Consider the following 23,798-nt stretch of genomic DNA (forward strand, 5'->3'; position numbering starts at 1 on the left):
CTTTGACAAGGAGTCTGGGATGAAATACAAAACAAGTCATGAGACACATTCAGACCCTTAGCATCATGAGAACAAATATGCAACTTGGCACATTAAGCAAGCCGAACACCTTGTGAAGATATTCTCTGTCTTTGTGCTGTGTGCCGTCTCCACCCCAGGCCCTGCGGTATGCCTTGCCCCAGCCGGAGCTCTCTCTGTGGGGGAAGATGAGCTGGTGTACACCGTGGCTTCTGCAGGTGAGGAGGACCTGGATGTTCAGGCTCTGATGGAGTCTCAGGGCCTGACGTGTCGTCCAACCAGCATCATCAGCTTCAACAGTGACTGCTGCTCGGTCACCGCCCTCGCCTCGGGCTCCCGACCCGTCAGCATCATCAGCAGTGTTGCGGAAGATGGAGCCGTGGAGGGTTATGGCACATCTGCTGTCACCGTGACAACCGCCGGGGTTACAGAGGTGGTGGCCATGGCAGAGGTCCGTGTAACCCAAACCATTTAATGTGTGTGTGTGTATATGTGTGTGTGAAGGCGGGGTTGCAAGCAGACCTGTTAATACAACTGATTTGGCAGCATGTTGCTCCCGCCTCTCTAGAGCTTATTCTTGGCTGTAAATATGAAACAATGTCCTCCAGACCATTTCCATTGCAAAAGCTGTGGAGCAGCACTGTGTGTGTATGTGTGTGTGTGTGTAGCTGCAAAGTACCAGGGGCAAAATTTGTTTACCAATTGCTCTGTCTGCATGATTGGCATACTATGTGGATCTATAAATGTACCTATTTCCAAAAAAGGGATACTATTTTAAAAGTTAACATGTTTATCACAAAGTGGTTTATGTAATTTAGTTACATCATATTGTTTCATATTTAACTGCATTGCATTGGACCATGGCCAAGCTGCATTGGACCATTTGATGCTGAAACAGTCCAATGCAATAATGCTGGATTACAAGTATATTGAATCACGGGCAACAAAACTATCCTCACCTGTCAGAATGTGAGCGAGGTCAGATGAAGATGGTGGCTTTGTGATGCTACCAGGCTACAGCCGAAATCATATCATATTGAATCACTGTTGGATTATTGTATATCATGTTATATCAAATTGTATTGTATCCAATTGCAGGTGGCCATGGCCAAGCTGCGGCTGGGGGGTGAGGCGTTAGCCGCAGTCATGCCCACCTCTGGCTCATCCATCACATCCTGGCTCAGTGATCTGAGTGTGAGCAGTGAAGCCGACCAGTCGCTCCACAGCTTCAGCCAGTCCCAGAGCCAGCAAGGGGAGGCCCTAGCTGAACCCGACCCCAACCAAAGCCTTTCCTCTGGGGTCGAGGGGCTGGGAGAGGTCCCCGGAGGTCAAGTGAGCTCTGGGACCCTGAGGAGAGGAAGTCTGGAAGGAGAGCTGGTGCTGTCAGAGAATGGAAGTGAGAAAGGAACGCCAACCAAAGACAAGCTGAAGAAACTGCCTCCCTTCATGGGTAAAACCACCATCCAAACCCTGGGGCCATCTGGAAACTTCCCCCCCTTCAAGACCACCATCAGTGTTCACCCGTGTGTGGCTGTCAAACCCATGGTCATACAGGAGCCCTCCGTTCTGTCCTCACCCACTAAGACCAGCTTAAACAAAGACCCAGCCAAACTGAATAACACCCCAGCCCCGCATTTAGCTTCCATTTCCAGCGAGATGAGCTTTGAAGACCCCTGGTTGAAACGGGGTATGGAGGAGGGGAGATCCAGGGAGCTTGTGTGTGAAGTGAAGCCAGAGAAGAGGCAGGGAGAGCAGGGAAAGAGCCATCATGCTGGACATAGCCGGATCCCGGGAGAGAAAGCGGGAGTTGGGACTGGGGAGCAACGCGGTATCTGCAAGGATGGTGAGAAACAGGGAGAGAAATCTAACAGTAATCTAAGAGTCAGTGGTTTTCAAAGTGGGGCTCGGAGACCCTCAGGGGTGCCTGTGGGGCTTCCAGCAAGTCCTGAGTAAAATGAGGAATAGTTTAATTTCACTATGATTTAATGTACTAAAAATTAAGACACAAACCATGCAAGAGTGATTATTTTTAACATGATGTTGCAATCTGACCACTGACCAATCTGTTAGTCAGTGTTCAAATATGACATCTAAACAATTCAATACTTTTCACAAAGAAAAATATCTTTTTATATTGAGGTCCCTAGGGCAAAAAAAAAAAAAAAAATGAATGGAAGTGACCTTAGGGATCCAGAACATGAAGAAGCTTGAAAATTGCTGATCTAAGTTGCTAAATACACTGTATGTTCTTTTTTTTGTAATTATTAGTTCAAGTGCCAGTCGCAGAAGTAGCGCAAATACATGATCCTTCATTTCGTTAATTTACCTTCAATGTTCTTCCTCCATTGCTAGGTGTGGACCGTGGCAGCTCCAGTTCAGGCGGAGAGGTGGTGTTGTCTCCAGATTCTAGTAAGAGAGTCGTGGATGGCTGTGAGATGGTGGCTGTGGTTGCCCAGGGAGACTGCCTGACTAACGTCTATAGTCCAGATATCCACCGTACCGCCAGTCTTCCCCGCGGCTGGCATCGACTCAACCGCCATGATGGCCTGGACAATGGAATCGAGTACCGGAATCTCGGCGTCACCACCTCGACTCCCTGCAGCCCCCGGGCCACGCTCGACCGGCGGGGATCAACCGGGAAACAGAGCGTCTTTTCCCACAAGAGGGGAGGAATCCCACCTCTGCCGCCAGTACGCAAGTCAAGCCTAGACCAGCGGAACAGGGCTGCAGGTGCCCCGATCAGCCCTCTCCATCAACCCAGCCATGGTCTGTCATTCCTGGGCAACCCGGCAGACGATGTAGGAATCTCTGGAGGTATCACAAGACAAAGAGGCTCCAGCATAGACAGCAGCAGACTCTTCAGTGCCAAGCTGGAACAGCTAGCGAGCAGAACCAACTCACTGGGCCGGGCCCATGGCTCCCAAAGTGGTTCCCCCCACTATGACTGCTTCTCCCTGGAGAGGGGGGAGAGCCTGAGAGGGGGAGGAGGAGGGGTGAGGGGGGACTGCACCATGCCTCGTACTGGGCGCAGTCTTACCCGCGGTGGATCAGTGCCTTCTCCCACTGGAAATGTTAACAGCAGTAGTCCCAGTTTCAGTGCAAGCCCAGGTCCAAACAGCACTCCGCAGTCACCAGCCAAAGCCAGCAGCCAGTCCAAGATCTCAGCAGTCAGCAAGCTGCTGATGGCCAGCAGTCCCAAAGCCAGGAGTCTGTCCGCCTCCAGCACCAAGACTCTCAGTTTCTCTACAAAGTCTCTCCCCCAGGCTGTGAACCGCAGCTCTAGCCTTCCTCCTAACGGAAAGGTAAGAATTCTTCTTCCCGTTATAGTTTGTAACACATTTTCACTCGGTAGTTTACAGATAAACTACCTGACTATGACAATCAGACATGCTACATTTTAAAATTGGATTAAACTATGCCATATGACCAAATGTGCTTCCCTAAAAAATCTGTTTGGTTAGTGTGAGACCTAAGTCTTCATGCATTTTCTTTTCCTTTTAGAGAGAGACATGTTATTGTCCCCCATGATCAAAGATCAAGGAAGAGACTATGGATTGGGCTTTGTCTGTCTGGTCTGTTTTGGACAACCTAATTGTGATGCTTATTGTGATTATCTTGGATACTGCTGGGTTTGATAAACCTTTGGGGAGTGATATGCGTTTAAATTTATATCCAGTATGTACAAAATTAAACTGACTGGCCCACCACACCTGCACAAACATGGGAAGGGTCCCAAGCCCAATGTCTCACAAAAAGAAAACACTTACGGGGGATGTCAGGGTCACTGTTGACTTATTTAATGACTTAAAGCCAGTAACGAAGAACAGGCTCCAGGAGCAGGAGTGCCCCCTCTTTGAGTCATTTGTTCCTCTTGACAGGAATCTTACATATCTGTCTATTCCTGCAGCCCCAGAGTTCAGTCCAGGGCCCGCTGCAGCAGCAGGGACCTTCCCCAAGCTCTTGGTCCACCCAGTCTCTGAGCCGCAGTCGGGGTGGAAGCCTGGCCGCCAAGCTACCTCTCCGGGCTGTCAATGGCCGAATCTCCGAGCTCCTCCAGGGCAGTGCAGGCTCCCGCTCTAGGAACCATGCCCAAGGAGGAGGCACAGACCCCGGGGAGGAGAGAGGAGTTGGAGGGGCAAGGTGAGTCAGTGAAAGAGCTCACTGACCACCAGTGCTAGCTGTAGTGCAATTTCTTTATATTTCATACATTTTACCTTAACCCTCCTATTATGTTTGGGGTCAATTTGACCCCAGCCAGTGTTTAACGTCTGTAAATAAATGATTAACATCATTTTTTTTTGCTTCATATTTAATGAGTGTTCCTAATGTAATGGGCACTACCGGGTGAAATTGACATGATGATATGTTTTCAATGTCCTGTACACACTTTGTAACACATTGGTTATAAATAACAGAAATCATTACTTAGAAATAATATAAAGCCATTAAAACACCAAAAATTTATATTTCTTTCCAATTTTAGGTCAATCAGTGAGATTTTATGGTGATTTGAATATTTTTCCATTGTCACATAATAGGAATACTGGATGTGTAAGTTGGGGTGGGGAGGAGTTATGTTTTATTTAAAGGGCTATTTAGGTCAACAAAGAAACATTAAGTACCTGACACATAAACTTTGATAACAATTTTAGTTATAATAATTTTGTGAAAGTTTAAACTGCAGGGATCAAATTGAACCCAAACATAAAAGATGTTCAAAAATGTGAACATAACAGGAGGGTTAAGATTCTTAACAAAAGTGAATCATGACGAATGCAGCTTTGTTTTGCAACCTGTTACATTCTGCTGAAAAACATTGCTGATCATAATGATCGGCATATTTTCAAAAGGTTTGACCTGCACGTTAGTAATCACTGATTTTTGCTTCAAGTGTTATGATAGTTCCTGAATCCCTGTTTTCTGCTCTCAGTGGAGGAGGAGCAGCAGGAGTGGGCGGTGGTGGTGGAGGAGGCGCTGTGGGAGAGGAGAGGCCAGCAGTGGCCCAAACTCTGCCCTCGCCCTACAGTAAGATCACAGCTCCCAGAAAACCACACCGCTGCAGCAGTGGCCATGCCAGCGATAACAGGTATTGATGAATTGACTGTTAAAGATTGAGCCATGAAATGAAAACCAGCTGCTCAGTGATACAAAAATGAATCCATGACTTTCCTTGGAAGGGCTTAGACACTAGCAGCTCTATGTGATGCTGCAGTATAGCCCACCAACTGCCGTGTCGCAGCATGCTGCCAATACCAGCGTAATGAATGCTAAATTACCCCCAACCTTGGGAAGACGCTTCCACAGGAGGGGTCACTATGGGAGGCCATCTATCTTAAAATTCATCTTAATTAATCTTGTTTTGTTTTCAGCAGCTACATGCACTGGGTGACAAATTAACCAGGCCATGAGTAAGCTCGCTCTGCTCTTTTGTTGCGCTTGAATCATACAGCCGCTCCACGTGAACTTTCTACTTATGCTTTTACTTATCTTTGTTATTACTGTTTTCAAGCCGGGACCCTAAAGAATTTGAAATTAACCTGACTCTCACTGTGGAGGTTAATGAATGGCTAAGGAATGTGTTTGTGTTGCTCAAGGCGTTTTATTTTCAGAATGTACATTTAAATTGGCTCTGCTCTTGCCTCTAACAGCAGCGTGCTGAGTGGCGAGCTCCCACCGGCCATGGGGAAGACAGCCTTGTTTTACCACAGCGGCGGCAGCAGTGGCTATGAGAGCATGCTGAGAGACAGCAGCGAGAACACGGGAAGCACCTCCTCTGCCCAAGACTCGCTCAGCGAACACAGCTCGGCCACCACCTCCTCGCGTCGCAGCTCCAAGAGCGGCAAGAAGAGCAGGAGCAACATAGGTCAGACCAACTTAATACTTACTCTGTTGTTGTTGTTCTGGCATTTCCACTTAATTAGACAGAATCCAGTGGGGTGCAACAGGGAAGATTTGGGGGAAAAGGGAGGGGACTCTCATGCAGCTCACAAACCATCAATTACCAGTACATGTTATTCCCCCCTAATCAGTAGAGCCACAGGGCAGCCCTGAAGTAACATGTAATGAGAGTGAAAGTCATGAGAATGATAAAAATGATAATTATGCAAATCCAACTGCAAACACCATGTATCCTGCTGAAAGTGAATGAAGGTGAATTAATGAATGAGTGAATTAATGCAAAATAGGTGTTTACCAAGTTAGCACTGATGCCAGGTACAGTTTGGAGTAGCGTTGTTTTCATTTATTATTTTATAACATGGACACTTTTGTGAATAGGGGCTTTACAATGAATGAATGAAGTGATTTATCATCCAATCAGTCAGTCAGTCAGTCAGTCAATTTTATCAATAAAGCATAATGTCCTTCTATTTTGGGCAAACACAATCATCATCATAAATGCTCAGAGTCCCTCGGCATTTACAGTAACATGTGAAATGCCAGCGGTGTGGCATCATTAAAAATGAAAGAATGAATGAAAGCTATGGAGGTGAAAGTTCACTGTGGAAAAAAAAAAAATGTGGTCAGCAGACTAATTGAAAGCTTTGAGACGAAATGCTCTATGAATGGAAGGCCGAGAGCTTGAAACCACCTGAAAAGAGAGATACGACGAGTGTTATTAGGGGAATCAATGGAAGGAGACACAATAAGAAAGCCACGGAAGGCAAAAGTCAAAAACGGAGAGCTGCCGTAGTGGAAGGAGCCAGGTAGGAAAGGTGACCCTGACCACCCAGCTGTGAAATGGTAAAGGGAATCTGATGGTGTGGGCCATAATGAATATATATACACCAGACCACCAGACACTGAGCCAGCTAATGTGCCAGCCAAATTACACCATGCCGGATACCCATGATGATGGATATGTGCATAAAATCTGAATGGATAGAGGCAGCTCTTCCCGGTGTGTCGGTGAATGCCAATATACATGGGAATACTTTTCTCTCCATCGCTGCACTGTGAATACAGAATATGGGTGCTGCATATTATATTCACTGCTCAGTTTTCTACCGCTTTACCTATTACTTTAGGTAACACGTACGTAATATGAACAGTTCTAGGCTTTTAAGCAGGTTTAGTTATAATAAATTGCTTGTATCACCAGAAGCCAGCACCTTCTCAAGCCTTGTGCAATAGCCAGCAAATGCCCATATAGTATATAGAGAAATCCATATACAAGCATGCAGGATCTTGCCTGAGGCTGATGTTACACTGGAAGTAAACACCACCTCACTTCAATCTGATCCTATCATGCAACACGGAGTGGAGTTGTGTGTAATGATCTCAGAGCCCACGGTACACCGTGTTACAGAAAAGTCCAGACACGGTAATACTGATGGATTTCCCCTCACTTGTCTTTAAACAAGATTGATTCTCTGGTTAAAAGAGCTCAATCACCTTCAAATTGTCATAAATAGACAGAGACTTAATGTAGAGCAGGGAAGGAAATACAGAGGGGAATCAAAGAAAGGAAGGGAAGGGAAATTTAGCAAAGGAAGAAAGAAAGGAAGAAAGGATTGAGAGAAGATGAGGGAGATGGAAAATATAAGTAGTGTGTAGTGGTTCTGTCTTTTTTTTTTGTACTTGATTTTTATTAGATTAGAGTCCCTTGCTCTCTTTTTCTTTCCGTCTGACTCCCTTGATCTGTATCCCTCTGTCTTCCACCACCTCCTACTCTCCCTCACCCCCCTTTCGCCCTATCCCAGCCTCCACTATGTAATGAAATACAAATGACTGAATGTGTCTGCTTGACCTTTCTGCGCTCGGCTGAGACCAAAGGACGGCCGCAGCCTTATTAAAATCACCTCTTTCTCTCTCTCTCTCTCCCTCACACACACACACTCCGTCTCACCCCTCATCTCCCAGGTCATGGAGAATCTGATAACACACATTCTCGCCAACATGTCTGCCAATTTCTATGCAAATGCTGCCAGCACACACGTGCATGCGAGTGTATGTATGTGTGTGTGTGTTCATTCCAGAGCAGCGGGCAGATTAGAGAGTGACCTGCTGCTGTTATCTCTACGCCGCATGAACAGCGACTAAACTTCTCCTTATCTCTCTCTCTTCATATCTGTTTCTCTCTCCCTTTCTGTTTTCTCACTCTCTTACCCGTGATCTACGTTCTTTTCTCCTGTCCTCGCTATCTTTTCCAGTTTTCCTGTCTGTCTCTCTCACTCTCACCTGTGATGTCTCTTCTCACGTATCCCCACCTCACTGTCTCCCACAATTTTATCCTCATCTTATCTTTGATTCCTCTTTAAGATGCTTATTCTGACGCTGTTGTCTGGAGGGAATTGTAAAACGTGAACAGCTAGCATTCCACCGTCTCAAGAGTCCTTCTTCTTGAGACGGTGGACTCACTGCAAAAACTCAAAATCTTACCAAGATTATTTGTCTTATTTGAAGTCAAAAATGTCTTATTACTAGTCAAAATATCTCATCACACTTAAAATAAGACATGATCACCTCAGAAGTAACTTGTTTTTAGACAATTGTCTCTTGTTTCAAGTGAAAATCTGCTTGAAACAAGTGAAAATTTTCTTGTTTCATTGGCAAAATTTGTTTCTTGTTTCTAGCTAATTTTCACTTATTTCAAGTGAATTTTCACTTTTTCCACTGGCAAATTTTGCCAATGAAACAAGCAAATTTTCACTTGTTTCAAGCAGATTTTCACTTGAAACAAGTGAAAATTATCTAAAAACAATTTACTTCTGAGGTGATCATGTCTTATTTTAAGTGTAATGAGATATTTTGACTAGAAATAAGACAAATAATCTTGGTAAGATTTTGCGTTTTTGCAGTGCTGGACCTGCTGCGTGGCTGCAGATCCAGGATGCGGTCAGCAGCATCGACTGTCACAGCACCGCTCACTTTACAGTTTTGAGTTGATCTCTTTAACCGCCTGCCCGTCTTTTCTACCTTTTTTTCTACCACTCTTCTCCCTTTCTATTTTCATGTCTCCAATGTATCACACAAGGTAACAATGCACGGATTTTCCCATGTATACATAATAATAATAAAAGTAATCATTTTATTCATAGAACACTTTTTAAGCAATAAGCAACAAACGCTTAACAAGGTGAGAAATTTCCAAACAATAACAGAGCAATGGTAACATTAAAGAACGGTTGCAAGAGCTAAATGCATATACACACAAGTTATAAACATAAGCATTAGGGACAATTGCAAGAGAATTGAAATTGAAAGACAACTGCAATAAAATAAAGATAAGAAAGTAATGGCTCATGAACCAAGGAAGCAATTACCATCAGTTGTTAGGAAAAGCCACGAGATTTGAAAGCAGCAACAGAGTCTGGCGACCTGATGGATTTGTTTACTGTACATTCATCATCTCACTCGTACTACCAGCTAGTACAGTCTGAGACCATAATGACTGTGTTAATTACATTTGTCACATGAGATTTCTTGCATTTTAATGTTTACACCCAGATCTCAGTACAGCAGCTCGGTGAAGGTTTACAGCAGGCGTGTGTGTGTGTGTGTGTGTGTGTTCTCCTTTTCAAACAAGTGTTTTTGCTGTTGTTCAGGAAGCTTACTTAGTTAACTAGAGCCACTAGCAAGTTTATTTGAGTGTTCATACCTGTATTTCTCTGCCAACGGAGCTGGATGGGAGTTGTAGTTTTGCCCCAACCCATTTGTCTGTCTGTTTGTTTGTTAGCAGCATCTCTCCAAAAGTTAGGAACAGATTTGCATGAAACTTGGTGGAAAGGTCAGTCGTGGGCCAGGGAAGAACCGATTCTCTTTTCACACTGATGGGCCAAAGTGCGAGTGGGCATAATTAACTTTTGGTGGATATCCAGCATGTGGAATTGGCATATCTTGACATTTGCAGTGTTGGCGGAAGCATGAGCTCTATTCAGTGATTCTAGTTAAAAATGTGTTTTCTTAAGTTGGAGAAATGGAATGGATAGTGGTGTCAAGAGATTAAAAAATTGAGATATTAATTAATTATGATCTGTAATTAATTGATCTAATTAATCTCTTTTTTTAATCTCACCTAAAATTGCTGAGAAAAGCCCTCAACTTGAGGTATTTCCCTTTAAATTCATTACATTATTGTAGCAGATCAGTCCGATGCGGGTCGGGGGGACGACCCCTCTTTTTTCAAGACCCTTTTTTGGGGAAAAAAAAAAAAATTATATGGACAAAATCTGGAAAAAAAAATCAAACAAACAAACAAAACAAAATCTTTGCCGGATCTGACAGGTGAGCGGCGCACACATAGCCTACCTGCCATATCAATTTTTGTTCATATGCGGCTGCAATGACTGCGCAATGCGGCCATTCGCCGGTAATCGCGGCATCAGGCGAGCCTACCTACTGGTTTACATATGCACAATACATGTGTATTTGCTTAGACCCCCAATATTAGACGAGGGCGTTTTTTTCAGGGCATTTTCAATGGAAAAAAATATCGTCTTATATTCGGATAAATACGGTAATGTATTAACTTCGATTAACCTTTTCTTCCACCTCCTCTCCTCTCCTCCACAGTCAGACACACACACACACACGAGTCGCGACACCGCCTCCTCAACATGCGCTGCCTGTTTACAACGGACTCGGACTGTTGGGGCGGGTGTTAATCAAAACAAACCAATCATGTCTTGACCTCTTCACAGGTTGCTGGCCTCTGATTGGCCTGGCCTGTCTCTCTGACTTAAAAAAAAAAAAAAAAAAAAAAATCAGACTGGTGAGGCCAGCCGGACCGGACCGACAGCTGATTGGCCTGCCCGGCGACCTGTTTAAAAAAAAAAAGACGGGCAGGCCACTGGGCCAGTGACAGGCCGGCGCTTCGGGAAATCTCCCGATGTACAGTTCGGGCCTGACAATAGGAGCCTATCAGCTTATGCTAAACAAGCCCAAACACAAAAAGTAAAGTTAGTGATTAAAAATTAGATTAACTCGATTAAAAAACATAACGCGCTAAATATGACTGTAATTAATTAATCTCAATTAACGCGATAATTTGACACCACTAGGAATGGAATGGAGAGCAAATAAAGAGAGTGAGTTTATTCTGACATAAAAAAAGAAGAAAGCTGCAGATACAAATGTGGTACTCACCATTTAAAAAATATCTATTGCCAGAGCGCTGAAAGCTCTGCCAAAAATAGGAGAAATACCTTTCCAGTGTGATTTTTGAGATGTTTATCAGTGTAACAGTATTTCCTCTCCTCAGGCAGGGCAGACTTTGGCAGAACGGTAGAACATGGGTAGAACATAAGGTAGAAACGTGCTCACATAACGTTCCTGTGCTGCCTCTCATCCTTCTGTTGTTGTTTTCTGTTGTTTGCATTTTTTTCCATCAGGTCTCCAGCGACGTCGCCTCATTCCCGCCTTGACCTTGGACTCTTCCTCTTCCTCTCCTTCGCACCGTTCCTCCAAAGGGGCCATCACCTCCTCTTCGTCGTCCTCCTCCAGCCCAGGTGCATGCTGGGTAGATGGCCCGCTGGGGCCTCCAGCTCCTTCGAACCCCCGCGGCGCAGCGGCAACCACAGAAGCTTTCGAGATCAAGGTGTACGAAATAGATGATGTGGAGCGACTGCAGAGGAGGAGAGAAAAAGGAGGGAGCAAGGTGAGAGGGAGAAAAGAGAATGGAGGAGGAGAGGGGAAGAGGACACCGGAGTGAAAGAGGGTGGGGTGGGAAAATGAGAACAGGGCAATAAATGTTATAGGGACTTTGGGTTTCAGTTTAAAGTGGGCTTCCACTAATATGTCCGTTTTTGCAAAAAAAAAAAAAAAAAAAAAAGGAAGAATGTGAAAAGTCCATTTGGATGGGATTATACTGCATTTACTGCATGTTAAAAAAAAAAAAAAAAAAAAAAACGCTGGAATTTTTCCTGGCATGCACAGCCCATAAAAGTGACAGATATGGCAGATATGGATGGGACTTGAGTTACAGACATGCTCTGGTCATGATTACATTACCCCACCTCCCCCTGTCAAACTAATCTGAACAGGACTAAAGTGAATGGGCTTAGAGACAATCTGCAAAGAGGTAAGGGGCAGAGGTGATGGAATGAGAGAGGGAGAGCAAAGAGGGAGGAGAAAGTGAAAGTGGGTGAGAGACAGGAGGAGTGAAGGAAAGCAAAATGGTTTAAGAAAGTGGGAATGTGAGCGTGTGATGGAGGGGTGACGGAGAATGGAGAGAGTGGCTGGTGAGAGGGAGAGCGGCAGCAAAAGGGGGCAAGAGGTCAGAGCGAATTTTTCATTTGATGCCCGTTGGACTTATTGAATAAGAAGTGTGGGATTTATAGATTAAAGCTCAGTAGAACTCTGAGGGAAGAGAAGTGGAGGTGGATTATTCAAGGAGAGAACAAGTGGAGGATCATGGAAAAGAAGAGAGAGACATGGAGACAGGAAAGGGGGGTTTAATTTGTTGACATGCCAGCTACTGTAGGCGTCAAACAGAAAAGGATTTAAATTTAGCCAAAAAGAACCTAAATCCTTGAAGGGGAGACCCACAAAATTTCATGATTTGAATATGCGGCATGAAGGATTTTCACAGAATTAATTATTGCTAAATGAATGAATTAAACAAATTATGGTAACACGCTTCAGCAGCGCATTGTATGGCACCTTTTTAGTTTTCTTCTTCAGAGCAGATTTTATACCCCCCATGCGGGTTAATTCTTAAAATTTTACAGAATACAGCATCTGTCCTGGAACCTGTGTGAAATCGATCCAAAATAATGCATGAGCAGATCACCGGGGTTCCAGTTTCTTCAAACCTTTATTTAGCCAGAGATTGACTGAGTATTGTGAGCTGTGGATAGAAAGAGAGAGAGGGAAGGAGGGAGGGAAAGACCATGAAATATAGATTTACCCTGCAGCAGCCCTAAGCAAGCCACTTAACCCCCAGCCGCTCCAATGGAACAGCTCAGTGGCCAGTGGCAGAGGACTGTGGCTGTAGTGGCAGGCGATGAGGTGTGAATGTGTGTAACTGTGTGAAAGAGACCCATATGTGCTCCACAAAATTCTTCCACCCTAAAAAAAAAAAAAAAAAAAAAAAAAAAAAAAAAACGGTGAACAAAATCCATACATCTCCGTCTGCCTGTCTCTCTCTCTCTTGATTTATCTCTCGGTGTCAGGAGGTGGTGTACGTCAGCACCAAGCTCCGTCTCCTGGAGCACCGTCAGCAGCGCATCAGCGAAGTCAGAGCCAGGTACCAGTGTCTGAAGAAAGAGCTGGAGCAGACCAAGCAGTACCTGATGCTGGAGCCACACAAATGGATCACCGAGTGTAAGTGTGTAAACTCAGGGTGGGGCTGCATGCGCGTGTAAGAAACAAAGAGATGGCGAGTCCTATTGTAGCCATGAATAAAACAAAATCTGGGGGTAAATGCACTTAAAACAAACTGAAGATCCAATCCTCCGAACCACCTCCTAAGATGGTCACTCATCTGACTACATCACCGAAGCAGTAGTTTAAGTGTATAATGTTCAGTTTTTGTTGACATTGTGGAGAACGTGTAAATTTAATTCTGTGTTTATTACTGAGGTTGTAGTTTGCAGAGGTCTTGTACTGAACTACATTATATTGAGAGGTGTTTCTGATTTTTTGTCCTTCCTATTCATATACATGAGAGGGGACAGAATAGTGGAAACAACTCTCGATAAAATACAGTCCAGTCCAACAGCAGCACTAACTATGAGCTCAATGCCAAACATAGAAGTGAATGAACACCTCTATTTCTGTGACAACAAGAAAACCATAAAGAAAACATTATAGGCATCATAAAAGTAAACATTACAGTTGTATTAGATTGTATTCAGTTGTACAGGTGGACCTAATAAAGTGGCCACTGTGTGTTTGTATGTATTTTTTTTTTCACTTTTCTCTCTTTCATGCTGTCTGTCTCTGTCTGTCCATGTCCAGTCGAGTTGCAGCAGGCCTATGAGGTCGACTCACTGGAGTACTTGGAGGCTCTGGAGACGATGACGGACAAACTGGAGACCCGAGTCAACTTCTGCAAAGCCCATCTCATGATGATCACCTGCTTCGACGTCTCCTCCAAGCGCAGGTAGACAGACGGAGGAACGGAGGGGGTGAACAGGTAGAAGAGATTTCCATACAGCTGGACTCAATTTTGATACGTGGAAATTCCCAAATGTCCAACTAAATCACTTTCTGAAAAAAAATCCCCAAAACGAATACCTCCTCGCTGGATAGATGGATGGAAGGAGGGAGGAACTGACAACTTCTGTAAAGCCTGCTTATGTTCATTAGCCAGATGTCGCCTCCAGATGCAAGAACGCGGGAGGGCAGGAGGACGGAGAGACGGATGGATGGATGGAATAACGGACTAGAGACATCTGAGACGACAGACACACTCGGAGATAAGACCGTAGATTTGTTTTATGTTGGGGTTTTGAAACAGGACATCAAACTTAATCTGGACGGGCGTAAAGACACATCTTCGAACCAGAGAAAGACGGCTGGCGTCCAAACAGACAGACAGACAGACAGATCACTGATCGGCTTTGAGTTTTAAAGGAAACATCGACCATGATCAGGTGATGGCAGTTGCGAAATCTGTATCCAAAAAAAAAAAAAAAAAAAAAAAATGGATGAACAAGATAGATGAACATCAAAGAATGTATGGAGAGGGAGGGAGAGCAGAGGCGAACAAAGACGTTTTGTAACAGAAGAGGTGCAGGACAGGAGAAGGGTCATTTCTCGTCGTCTCCCGTCATTTTGAAGGGCACTTTTCAGAGTTTAGTTTTGAGCCATTGGTTGTAAATACAGAGTGCTGACTAATGGCCTGGTATTGTTGTGTAGTTAGAAAAAAACAACAACAAGAGAAGCCGTGAGAAAAAGAAAATTATCTGGTTGTGAAAGATAAGTGCCTTGTGAACACTACAACAATACCGAGACCAATTCTCTTTCTCGATGTATTTGTGTACATACCGTGTGGTGCTAGCGTTACCATAGTGACAAAATGAACCACAAAAGCTCCGTGTCCTTGGAAAAACCTTGTATTTATAGACATTTCTAAGTTTGATGTTTCACTGTTGGCCTGTGTTCCCTATATGCTGAGCATACTAGTGTGTTTTGATGTGCTTCGGTGCAGCGGTCTCCGGCTGAAGCTGAGGAGGAAGGCCGGTGTTAGGTGACGGCTGACACTCACAACTTGTTGCAAGGACCAAAACGATCACATGAGATGCATCGTGAAAATGACAAATCCATTGGCACAAATGGACATGACTTGACTTGAAGATTTGTGTGTTTTCCGGGACACTTATGGAAAAAAAAAAAAGAAAGAAAAGAAAAATTCTAAGGCTTGTTTCTTGTGATGTTCTTTTTACATTTGCACGTGAACAGAAAAAAAAAAAGTTAACCCTTTGAGCCACATAGGATCCCACACATTGCACACATTGCATCCTGCCACATTGCATCCTACATGACACAAATCTGATGGATTTTTCCCATTTTCATAAAGTAATGAAGGGTGAGATGTTTTTTTTTTTTTTTTTTCTGTTCTAGTGCAAAAACATCTACTGACTGACTGGTGTACCGTCTGACTGACTGGCTGTTTTTCCAAGTTATTTGTATCTGTATTGTACTCTAGTCTGAAACTGAATGATCCGTCAATGTGTGTGTTTTATAATAAGATATCCATTCTTTTTTATTTGTGTGCAATGGGACCATGTAGAGATGATGTATTATAGTAGGATAGTGAAAAAAAGGCATAATGAGAGATTTAAGAGTAAATTGTTTATGGGAGAGTGACACAGGCAAATGGCTGAGCTCCCCCCCATTGTTATTAGATACATTACTGAATGTTATTTAATTCCTATAATGCTAAAATTATTGAAAAAAAGAAATAATTTGAATTGGAAATAGACGTGGTAAATAATGGCGCCACAATAGACCATTTTAATCGGAGCTGAAAAAATTGCAATGTCCAAGGGAGCTATTAAAAATAGTTCCAGCAGCAGACAGGGAGAGTAAATGTATTTGTTATCACACGTCTATAGATATTATTAAGAAATAACTGAAGAATAATATATTGGAGGGAAGGAAAGAGAGCTAGAGAAAGACGAGGATGATGACCAAATGAAGAGGCATGGATCTCTGCCTGGTTCCATTTCTTTCTGAATGGATAGCAACACTTTGGTAAGATTTGTTAAAATTATTATATATGGTGTTTGAGATGTTCCTGATCTTAATGTTTGTACAAATATAAATATATGATTATAGCCTGTTTTTCCTCAGAAATACATAGCCCTTCAAATGCTTCTTCTACGTCACCATCATCATATCTGTTGTCCTCACCGCCACCACCACCCTCTTCTGTATGCCCTGTGCCTCTGAAGCAGAGGGGATTCTGGGAGATCCTGTTTGCTACCTGAGAGGCTCAGGAGGAGGAGGCGCTGACGTCACAGGAGTGGAAATATAATGATCCCTGCATGATTTGCCAAAAGCAGCTTAGTGCTAAATTGATCCTCACAGAGCAAAAAGTGCCCTCGCTCACAAACGGCTCATCTCCTTTCACTTGATTGACACACGGACAGAAACAGAGGATATTTTTAACTCATTAAAACAGGTATTTTTTCATGGCACTGTAAATAGGTAACAGTCAAACTCAATGTGGCTAAGATCTGTGGAGAGAGCCATGAGAAAATCTAGCAGGAAATTGTCCTAGACGCTGAGATGCTTCTGAGAAACAGGACCCATGTAGCATTTTACCAGGATGTGTGGCAAAGCGCGGCGCAGCGCCCCCTGTGGCATCACTGACCTCCTCCTGCTGCTCTCAGCTCACCGTGCTCATCATGAATAAATGAAGTTTATTTATTTAAGCTCAGGAGAGCCAGGCGGACAGAGTCGCTTATTAGTGTTTTTTTCTTATTTATTCACACGTTATGATCTGAAAAGTTACTATGCATTTAAAAAATATCAGAGAGAAAAGAAAAAGAACTGTACATACTATGCTGAGCCCATGTCATATATAAATATATAGACACATATCGTATATACACTCATGTTTATTTTCTATATTTTTTCTGTTGATTTCATTGGCTTCTGTTGTTCCTCTTGGGGATTTTGACGGGTCTGGGTTTCCTAAAACGTTCACATCCAATGTAATCTTGTTGACCTTCGCAAATGTCCAACATGACACTGAACAAGATGTTACACACCTGCCTTTCAAATAAGCTACCAAGCAGAAACAAATTTGTAGAAATCGTAGCATGGATTCTTTTTTATACATGAATGAGGACAGATCGTTTTTAATATAAAGAGTGATATTGTAGAATAAGCTCACATTTCACTTAAAATGACAATTATTGTATGCTTGAGAAAGGCGAGCGGATGAAACAGCCTGGTTTACTTGGCTGTGGATGTTCTGGGAAGCCCAGTCCCGGGGTGTGAGGATGACTTGTACCCTGTCCTGGAATTAAAGATACGTGAGGCTCTTTCTTCGATATATCACTGCCAAATCTGTTGTGATAGCGCTTTATAATTCTAGCAATAATTTGTAAGGACTCCTAAGGTTCTGGCTGTCCCCTTTAGCTCATATAACAGAGCATGGCGGTAACTCTTCCAGGATTAGGGATTCTTTTATCATAGGGAGAGGTTACCCATACTAAAAAGGTATGAACTCCTCATAAGGTGCATTAGATAAAGGCATCCACTAAATAGTGTATACTAAATATGTTAAATTTTTCAGACTGGAAATAAGCAAATAAAAAACAATAAGCGATATGAGCTACATGTTTTGCGGGAGCCAACAAGAATTATAATGTGTTATCTGAAGATCCTACACGTAGCCTCTTTAAGTTCTTGAGCAGTATTGCATGTTGCAGGTTTGGAGAGGACCATGTTTCCCAAAAACATGTTAGCACTAAATCCTCTCTTCCTATGTGCAATCAGTTCTAATTGGATGTACGTCAACAGGCCAACAGTTGGATTTAAACACCAATTGGAAATAAAATTGTGGCACACATCTGATAATCACATGACAGCGTCTCTGTATTAGTCAGTATTAGCGAATCCATTATGGAGGTAAAATGAGCGGCCAGCGTCATCTCAGCCAATCAGAATCACACAGGGTCACGACACATGGTTTCTCACAAGCAGATTGCTTTGACTGTCACTGTGTTTGTGTTTGTGTATGTGTTTCCATGATTCATGTCTGTAATGACGCTGTTCATCACTGCTGTTAATATGTTTTTGGGAAAGTGGGTCAAGAGACATTATGATGATGGAAAAGCAGGGTGGAGGGTTGTAAATAAAGGAATGTACCGGAGGACTTTTGCCATCTGACTCTTAATTGCTTGATTTGAATAAGATGTTGCTCTACACACACACACACACACACTCTATTTTAACAATTTAAGTCTTTAAGTCAATATGTCAATATGTACATACTGGCATAACTTAGGGTGGGAACATTCACACATGCTCACAATGACATTCATAGAAAGCAGAAGACATAAAAACTGCTTACTGATGGCAAAGACCTTATCAGTCCTTTAATGATAAGGTTTCTGCCATCAGTCATCAGTTTTCTGAGCCTGACCAACCCAGTATGATACTGCCAGCTAATGGGCCCTCATTCCTCTATTTACCAATGTCACCAAGGAGCAAGTTTCCAAACTTATGCTTGACTCATCCTACTACCTGTTCCCTGGACCCTATACCCTCCCACCTCCTGCAGGATATTTCACCACACTGGGCCCTGCAATCATACACATTATCAACTCTTCACTCACATCAGGTGATTACCCCGCTACTAAAGAAACCTACACTCAACCCATCTCTGGAAGATTACAGGCCAATTTCACTCCTGTCCTTTCAACAAATCATCCTCTCCTCACTCACTGAGCTTTGCTTCTCCGGATCTGCCCTTCGCTGGTTTGAGTCCTGCCTCTCAGGGAGATCCTTCAGGGTGTCTAGGAGAGGGGAAATGTCTAAATTCTGCTGCTTGTCCACAGGGGTACCTCAAGGGTCAGTGCTTGGTCCCCTTATCTTTGCAATATACACCTCCTCTCTTGGTGCAGTCATCTGCTCATCCTTCAACTCAACCTGTCAAAGACTGAGCTCCTCGTCTTCCCGGCCAGTCCCTCTGTACAACAACAGATCAGTATCCAACTGGATTTTACTCAACTCATTCCCACAAAATCTGCCAGAACCTTGGATGTCATGACTGACTGACCTTTAAGGAACATGAGGCTTCAACATCAGGAAAATCAGACCATACCTGTCTGAACATGCAGCAAAACACCTGGTGCAGGTGCTTGTGATTTTATGCTTTGTCTACTGGAAATCCTTATTGGCGGGGCTCCCAACAGGCACGCTCAAGCCTCTGCAGGTGATCCAGACTGTGACGGTGCATCTGGCATACAACCAGCTGAAAAACAGTACATCTCACTCCTCAAGTCCTTGACACTCGCCTACAAAGCAGCAACCAAAACTGCTCCAACCTACCTGGACTCCCTCTCCCTCCCACCCAGTTCACTCCACCATGGAGCAGCTCCTCGTGCTGCCAGCACAACAAGGCTTTAAATCACTAGTCAGACTCTTCTGTGGTTCCTCAGTGGTGGAGCGAGCTACCAAACTCCATTTGATCCACAGAGTCCAAGAGATCCAAACTGTCAATCTATAAGAGAAGGCTAAAAACCCAGCTCTTTTGGGAACACCTTCTCACCTTATGGATTGAGTAAACCCCCCTTAATGAAATGTGCCTCTAGGCCGTTTTTCTTTCCTCTATGCATTTTATGCACTCTAGAAATTCCCTCCTTGCACTGCCTTGTAGCACCTATGTTCTTTGAACCAGAGCCGGAGGTTTGTGGCACTTGATGTCGCTCTCCTGAATAGATCTTTTCTTGTGGTGTATAAAAATCTCAAATGCACACCACTTTGGATAAAAGCAGCTGCCAAATGGAAATTGTAAATTCTAATTATACAAAAAAAAAAAAAAAAAAAAAAAAAAAAAGACACATTTGCAGGAGAAGGTTTGGTATCACACGTGAACACTTGCTTCCTGATGTGGACTCATGGATAGTGAACAGTGACTTGATCCTGTACCTGATCGCTGCATTTGGAGAACCGTCTACCTGTGTTTTGCCGACAACCACTGTGTTGTTTTGTTTTGTTGTGTTTTATGGATTGACCAACTCATACACACAAAAACTGAACTATCATTCATACTCCACTGGTCGACGTCCAAGAGCACGCAAGGGACCCTTCACTAGGCTCCAGCCGAAGTCCTGTCGACCCAGCCAACAAAAACTGCCCAGCCTCTATTTATTTCCTTTTCCTTTGGAGTGAGCAGCCCTAGGTAACATCATTAATTCACATCCCGTAGCAATTTTTTTATTCTGAAGTCGGATTTTTATCTTCTAAAAACTGTAATATATGACAAATTATAACTCATTGGCATTTCTGATATCTGTTCCTGTAGTTATTAATCAGAATATAAAATGATGCCATCTGCTATTAACAAGACAGGCAAGTTGGGAAGATGAAATAGGGAGGAGAGAAGAGGGAGAGAAGAGGAAATGAAGAGGGAATGAAGGGGAGGTGGCTGACAGCAAAAGTCAGAGATGAAGCTCAGAGCAACAGTGAAGAGCAGAAAATGGTAGATACTTATTCTTGCCAAATCTCTTCTGCCCTCCCTGTCATTTTTTTTTTTTAAATAAGGAGTGAGATTTGGTTTGGGTTTTCTCTCACACACACATGCAGGCATATACACACAACACAAAGTGGTTTGCAGTTTGCAATTTACTTTGCAAGTTTTTTTTTTATAAGCACAACAAGTAAAATCATTCAACCATGGCCATCCTTCAGTCTTTTCACCCAGCAGGTAACGAGAAAAACACATTCAGATAGTGCACACACACACACCTACACACACACTTACATACAAACACAGGCTGCATAAACACACACTCTGTGTGTGTGTGTGTGTGTGTGTGTGTGTGTACTAGACAACATGAAATAGTGAAAGGAAGTGTACTGGCATTTCATTCTGCATCTCCAGAAGCCCCAAAATAAATCGCACTGTTCCCTTGGTCAAAATTCAGTTGAACATTAATAAACACTAAATATCTGACCTGTATAGGCTAATGTTTTAGGGACATGGGTCATGTAAACGCACATCTTATTGGATCACTGTATTTAACACCAATGTAAACAGTGAAGCTGGAATCTCTAGTCAGAATGATTTCAGTCGGGTTGAAGAAATACTGTCCATGTAAGCGCAGCTAGTGTGTCGAAAAATGTCAAAACAGAAGAACCAAATCCAGGACATGACTGGGAGGATGAATGTTGGCAATGTCAATGTGTTTCCCTCTTCTCTCTACTCCTTGTTTTCATTAAAGGTCACCTACAGAGCCATCTAGCCAGGGATGCACCAAAATCCAGCCTCTTTCCCCAAACAACAAAATGAATAATATAATTAGCTCAATGAAAAAGGATTGCATGAATTTATTATATTACTGCATACAGCTACAAAGTATGTCAAGGTTATCGATAGACCCGTGGAACCAATAACCTGTGACAAACTGATCCTACTGAACTGTAGCATCACGTTGATCATGCCAGGAAAGCTCGGTACAAAACACGGCTCTAATTCTGCAACAAGTCACATATCTACCAAATGAACATGTTCTCTTGTCAAGCAAGTAAAACTAATGGTCTATCTGTGTCTGATTTACATTTAAGGACTTACAGGACTTAGTGAGTGGGTACAGTTATCTCCATTTGCCTAAGTTGCACCATGACTCAGCAGCAAATCCCATCTCAGCAGCTGTTTTGACAGGAAGAACTGATGAACCAGCCATGAACCTCCAAAGAGCCTTAAGGGGACTTTAGTGGGCCTCTGTGCAACGGTGGTGCTTTATAGCACTGCTAAGAACCGCTGAGGAGCCAGAGTGTGTCTGTGTCTCTCGCCTCATCTTGTGACTGTGTGTGAGAGTCATGGTAATATCCACTGTCTCTTTATCATTCAACCTCAACTCAAAAGATAATCGAAAAATACCTGGGATAATATCGACCATCGGTAGCTGTTATTAAACCCTGCAAATAATGTCGTCTCCCTGTTTGATGAGCCAGCAGCTGAGAGAAGGAGGGAAATAAAGGTAAATACGCTCTGGTTAAATGGTGCTTTGGCCTTATATGGTGTGTTCGTAAATTCACTCTGGCTTATCAGAGCGGCTGAATGTTCCTCGTAATGGCAAAATGTGGCAAAATGCGATCACTGTGACGCCACGCTAACAACAACAACCTGGTGATTTATTCAAACTGTGGAGGCTTGTGAGTAGGGGTGTGAATTACAAGTTTCATCACAATATGATATTATATTGCTTCTTTGGACAGTGATACGATATTTGCCGACATCACAAAGTCAGCCACGATATGATGTTGATTTAATTCAGGGGCCAACGATCGATATGAGACAATATCATTATGTCCATTTAACACAATCAGTTACATTACAACACTGTGTTTCTGTTTTAAGTGCTTTAAGGTTTGTCATGTTTCCTGAGTATTTTATCTCATGCTGGCATTATTTGTATATGGTATGTGATTTGTCAGCTGACCAGTCTTTTCTCTGAAATCCAGAACATTTTCACACTGGTGATTTATTCCCAAGACGGGAGTAGATATCCTTATTTGCCATCATCTGCCTGGCACTGGCACTATTTGAATGTTTGTTTGTTTGTTTTTTTTAAAGATTATTTTTTTCAGCATTTTCTGCTTTATTGGACAGTCACAGTGGAGATAGACAGGAGAGGCAAGGGAGAGAGAGGGGATGACGTGCAGCAAACCACTATTTAAATGTTTAGGAAGGCCCTGTGCTTGGACAGAAATGTCAGCTCAGATGTGCCATGGGAATTTCAAAATAAAGGTGTATCCGAAAAAATGGTCTGAAAAATCTTGCCATTTCTGATGGGATTATTTTTGTTTCTGTGTTGCTTTGATGAGCCAAAACTTTAACAACACGTTCTGGCATTGGTTGGGCTAACTGATAGTTAAAGGTCAGAAGTTTAAGGACCACGTTTGCTCTTCTCAGAATGGAAATATGAAAAAATCCAAGCTGTTCTGCACTCTTTAACATTGCCCAATATCCCTAAACACAACAAAATGTCACCTTTTTCTCTTGAGCTAAAATTATATCTGTATATCTATGTAGCTGTTACTTGTTTTTTTGCCTGTTTACCCTGTGCCATTGAACTTGAGGCAGAGGTTTTCGACCCGGGAGCTACTTTAAACAAAAATTGTGATTCAACCAGCAGCAAACTGCAGTAATTGCATCAGTATCAGGTTCACGGTATAAGGTTGACAACATCGTAATAAGTTTTAAACGTCAGAATATGCTAACCATATGGTGGCAGGTAGCTAACCAGCTAGAGGAAACTCAATAATGTTTCTGTTTGCTATCTCTGCACTCGGACCAGCGTTTCTCGTATGTAAATTTCATATTAATTCTGCGAGCTGCCAAAGTCTGATGGGAGCTCTCTGACTTCACAGCAGAGCATCACAGTGAATTTATGAACGCACCCAGAGATAGAAAAAGATCAATGTGACTGGAGACAGATGTGGAGAACAAGAGGGAGGGAGGGAGAAAGCAGGAGATAATAAAGAGAGTGTGGGAGAGAGTACCAGCGTGAGAGAGGGGGAGCAGTAAGAGGTGCTACAGAGATAGGAACAAGGAGGGGTACAGTGTCTCGAAAATGAAAGTGAAAAGTGAAAATGGGGAGAAACCACTCTGATGTCCTTTTGATTGGCTCAGACTCCCCGAGCCAATCAAT

At 43.1% G+C, this 23,798-nt stretch overlaps 1 protein-coding gene across 1 annotated transcript in view; it reads left to right on the forward strand.

Annotated features, from left to right (window-relative positions):
• The window catches only part of kif26ba (kinesin family member 26Ba), a 124,543-nt gene extending 109,257 nt beyond the window's left edge, over positions 1-15,286 (forward strand). Inside the window, 9 exon segments of the mRNA XM_030048162.1 lie at positions 159-469; positions 1,117-1,861; positions 2,371-3,320; positions 3,926-4,158; positions 4,949-5,104; positions 5,667-5,881; positions 11,349-11,614; positions 13,131-13,281; positions 13,918-15,286. Of these exon segments, the coding sequence (XP_029904022.1) occupies positions 159-469; positions 1,117-1,861; positions 2,371-3,320; positions 3,926-4,158; positions 4,949-5,104; positions 5,667-5,881; positions 11,349-11,614; positions 13,131-13,281; positions 13,918-14,066 (3,176 nt within the window). The 3' untranslated portion in view covers positions 14,067-15,286.
• The last annotated feature ends 8,512 nt before the right edge of the window (positions 15,287-23,798 follow it).

Source organism: Myripristis murdjan, chromosome 3 (assembly GCF_902150065.1).
Source record: "Myripristis murdjan chromosome 3, fMyrMur1.1, whole genome shotgun sequence".
Lineage (NCBI taxonomy): Eukaryota > Metazoa > Chordata > Actinopteri > Holocentriformes > Holocentridae > Myripristis > Myripristis murdjan.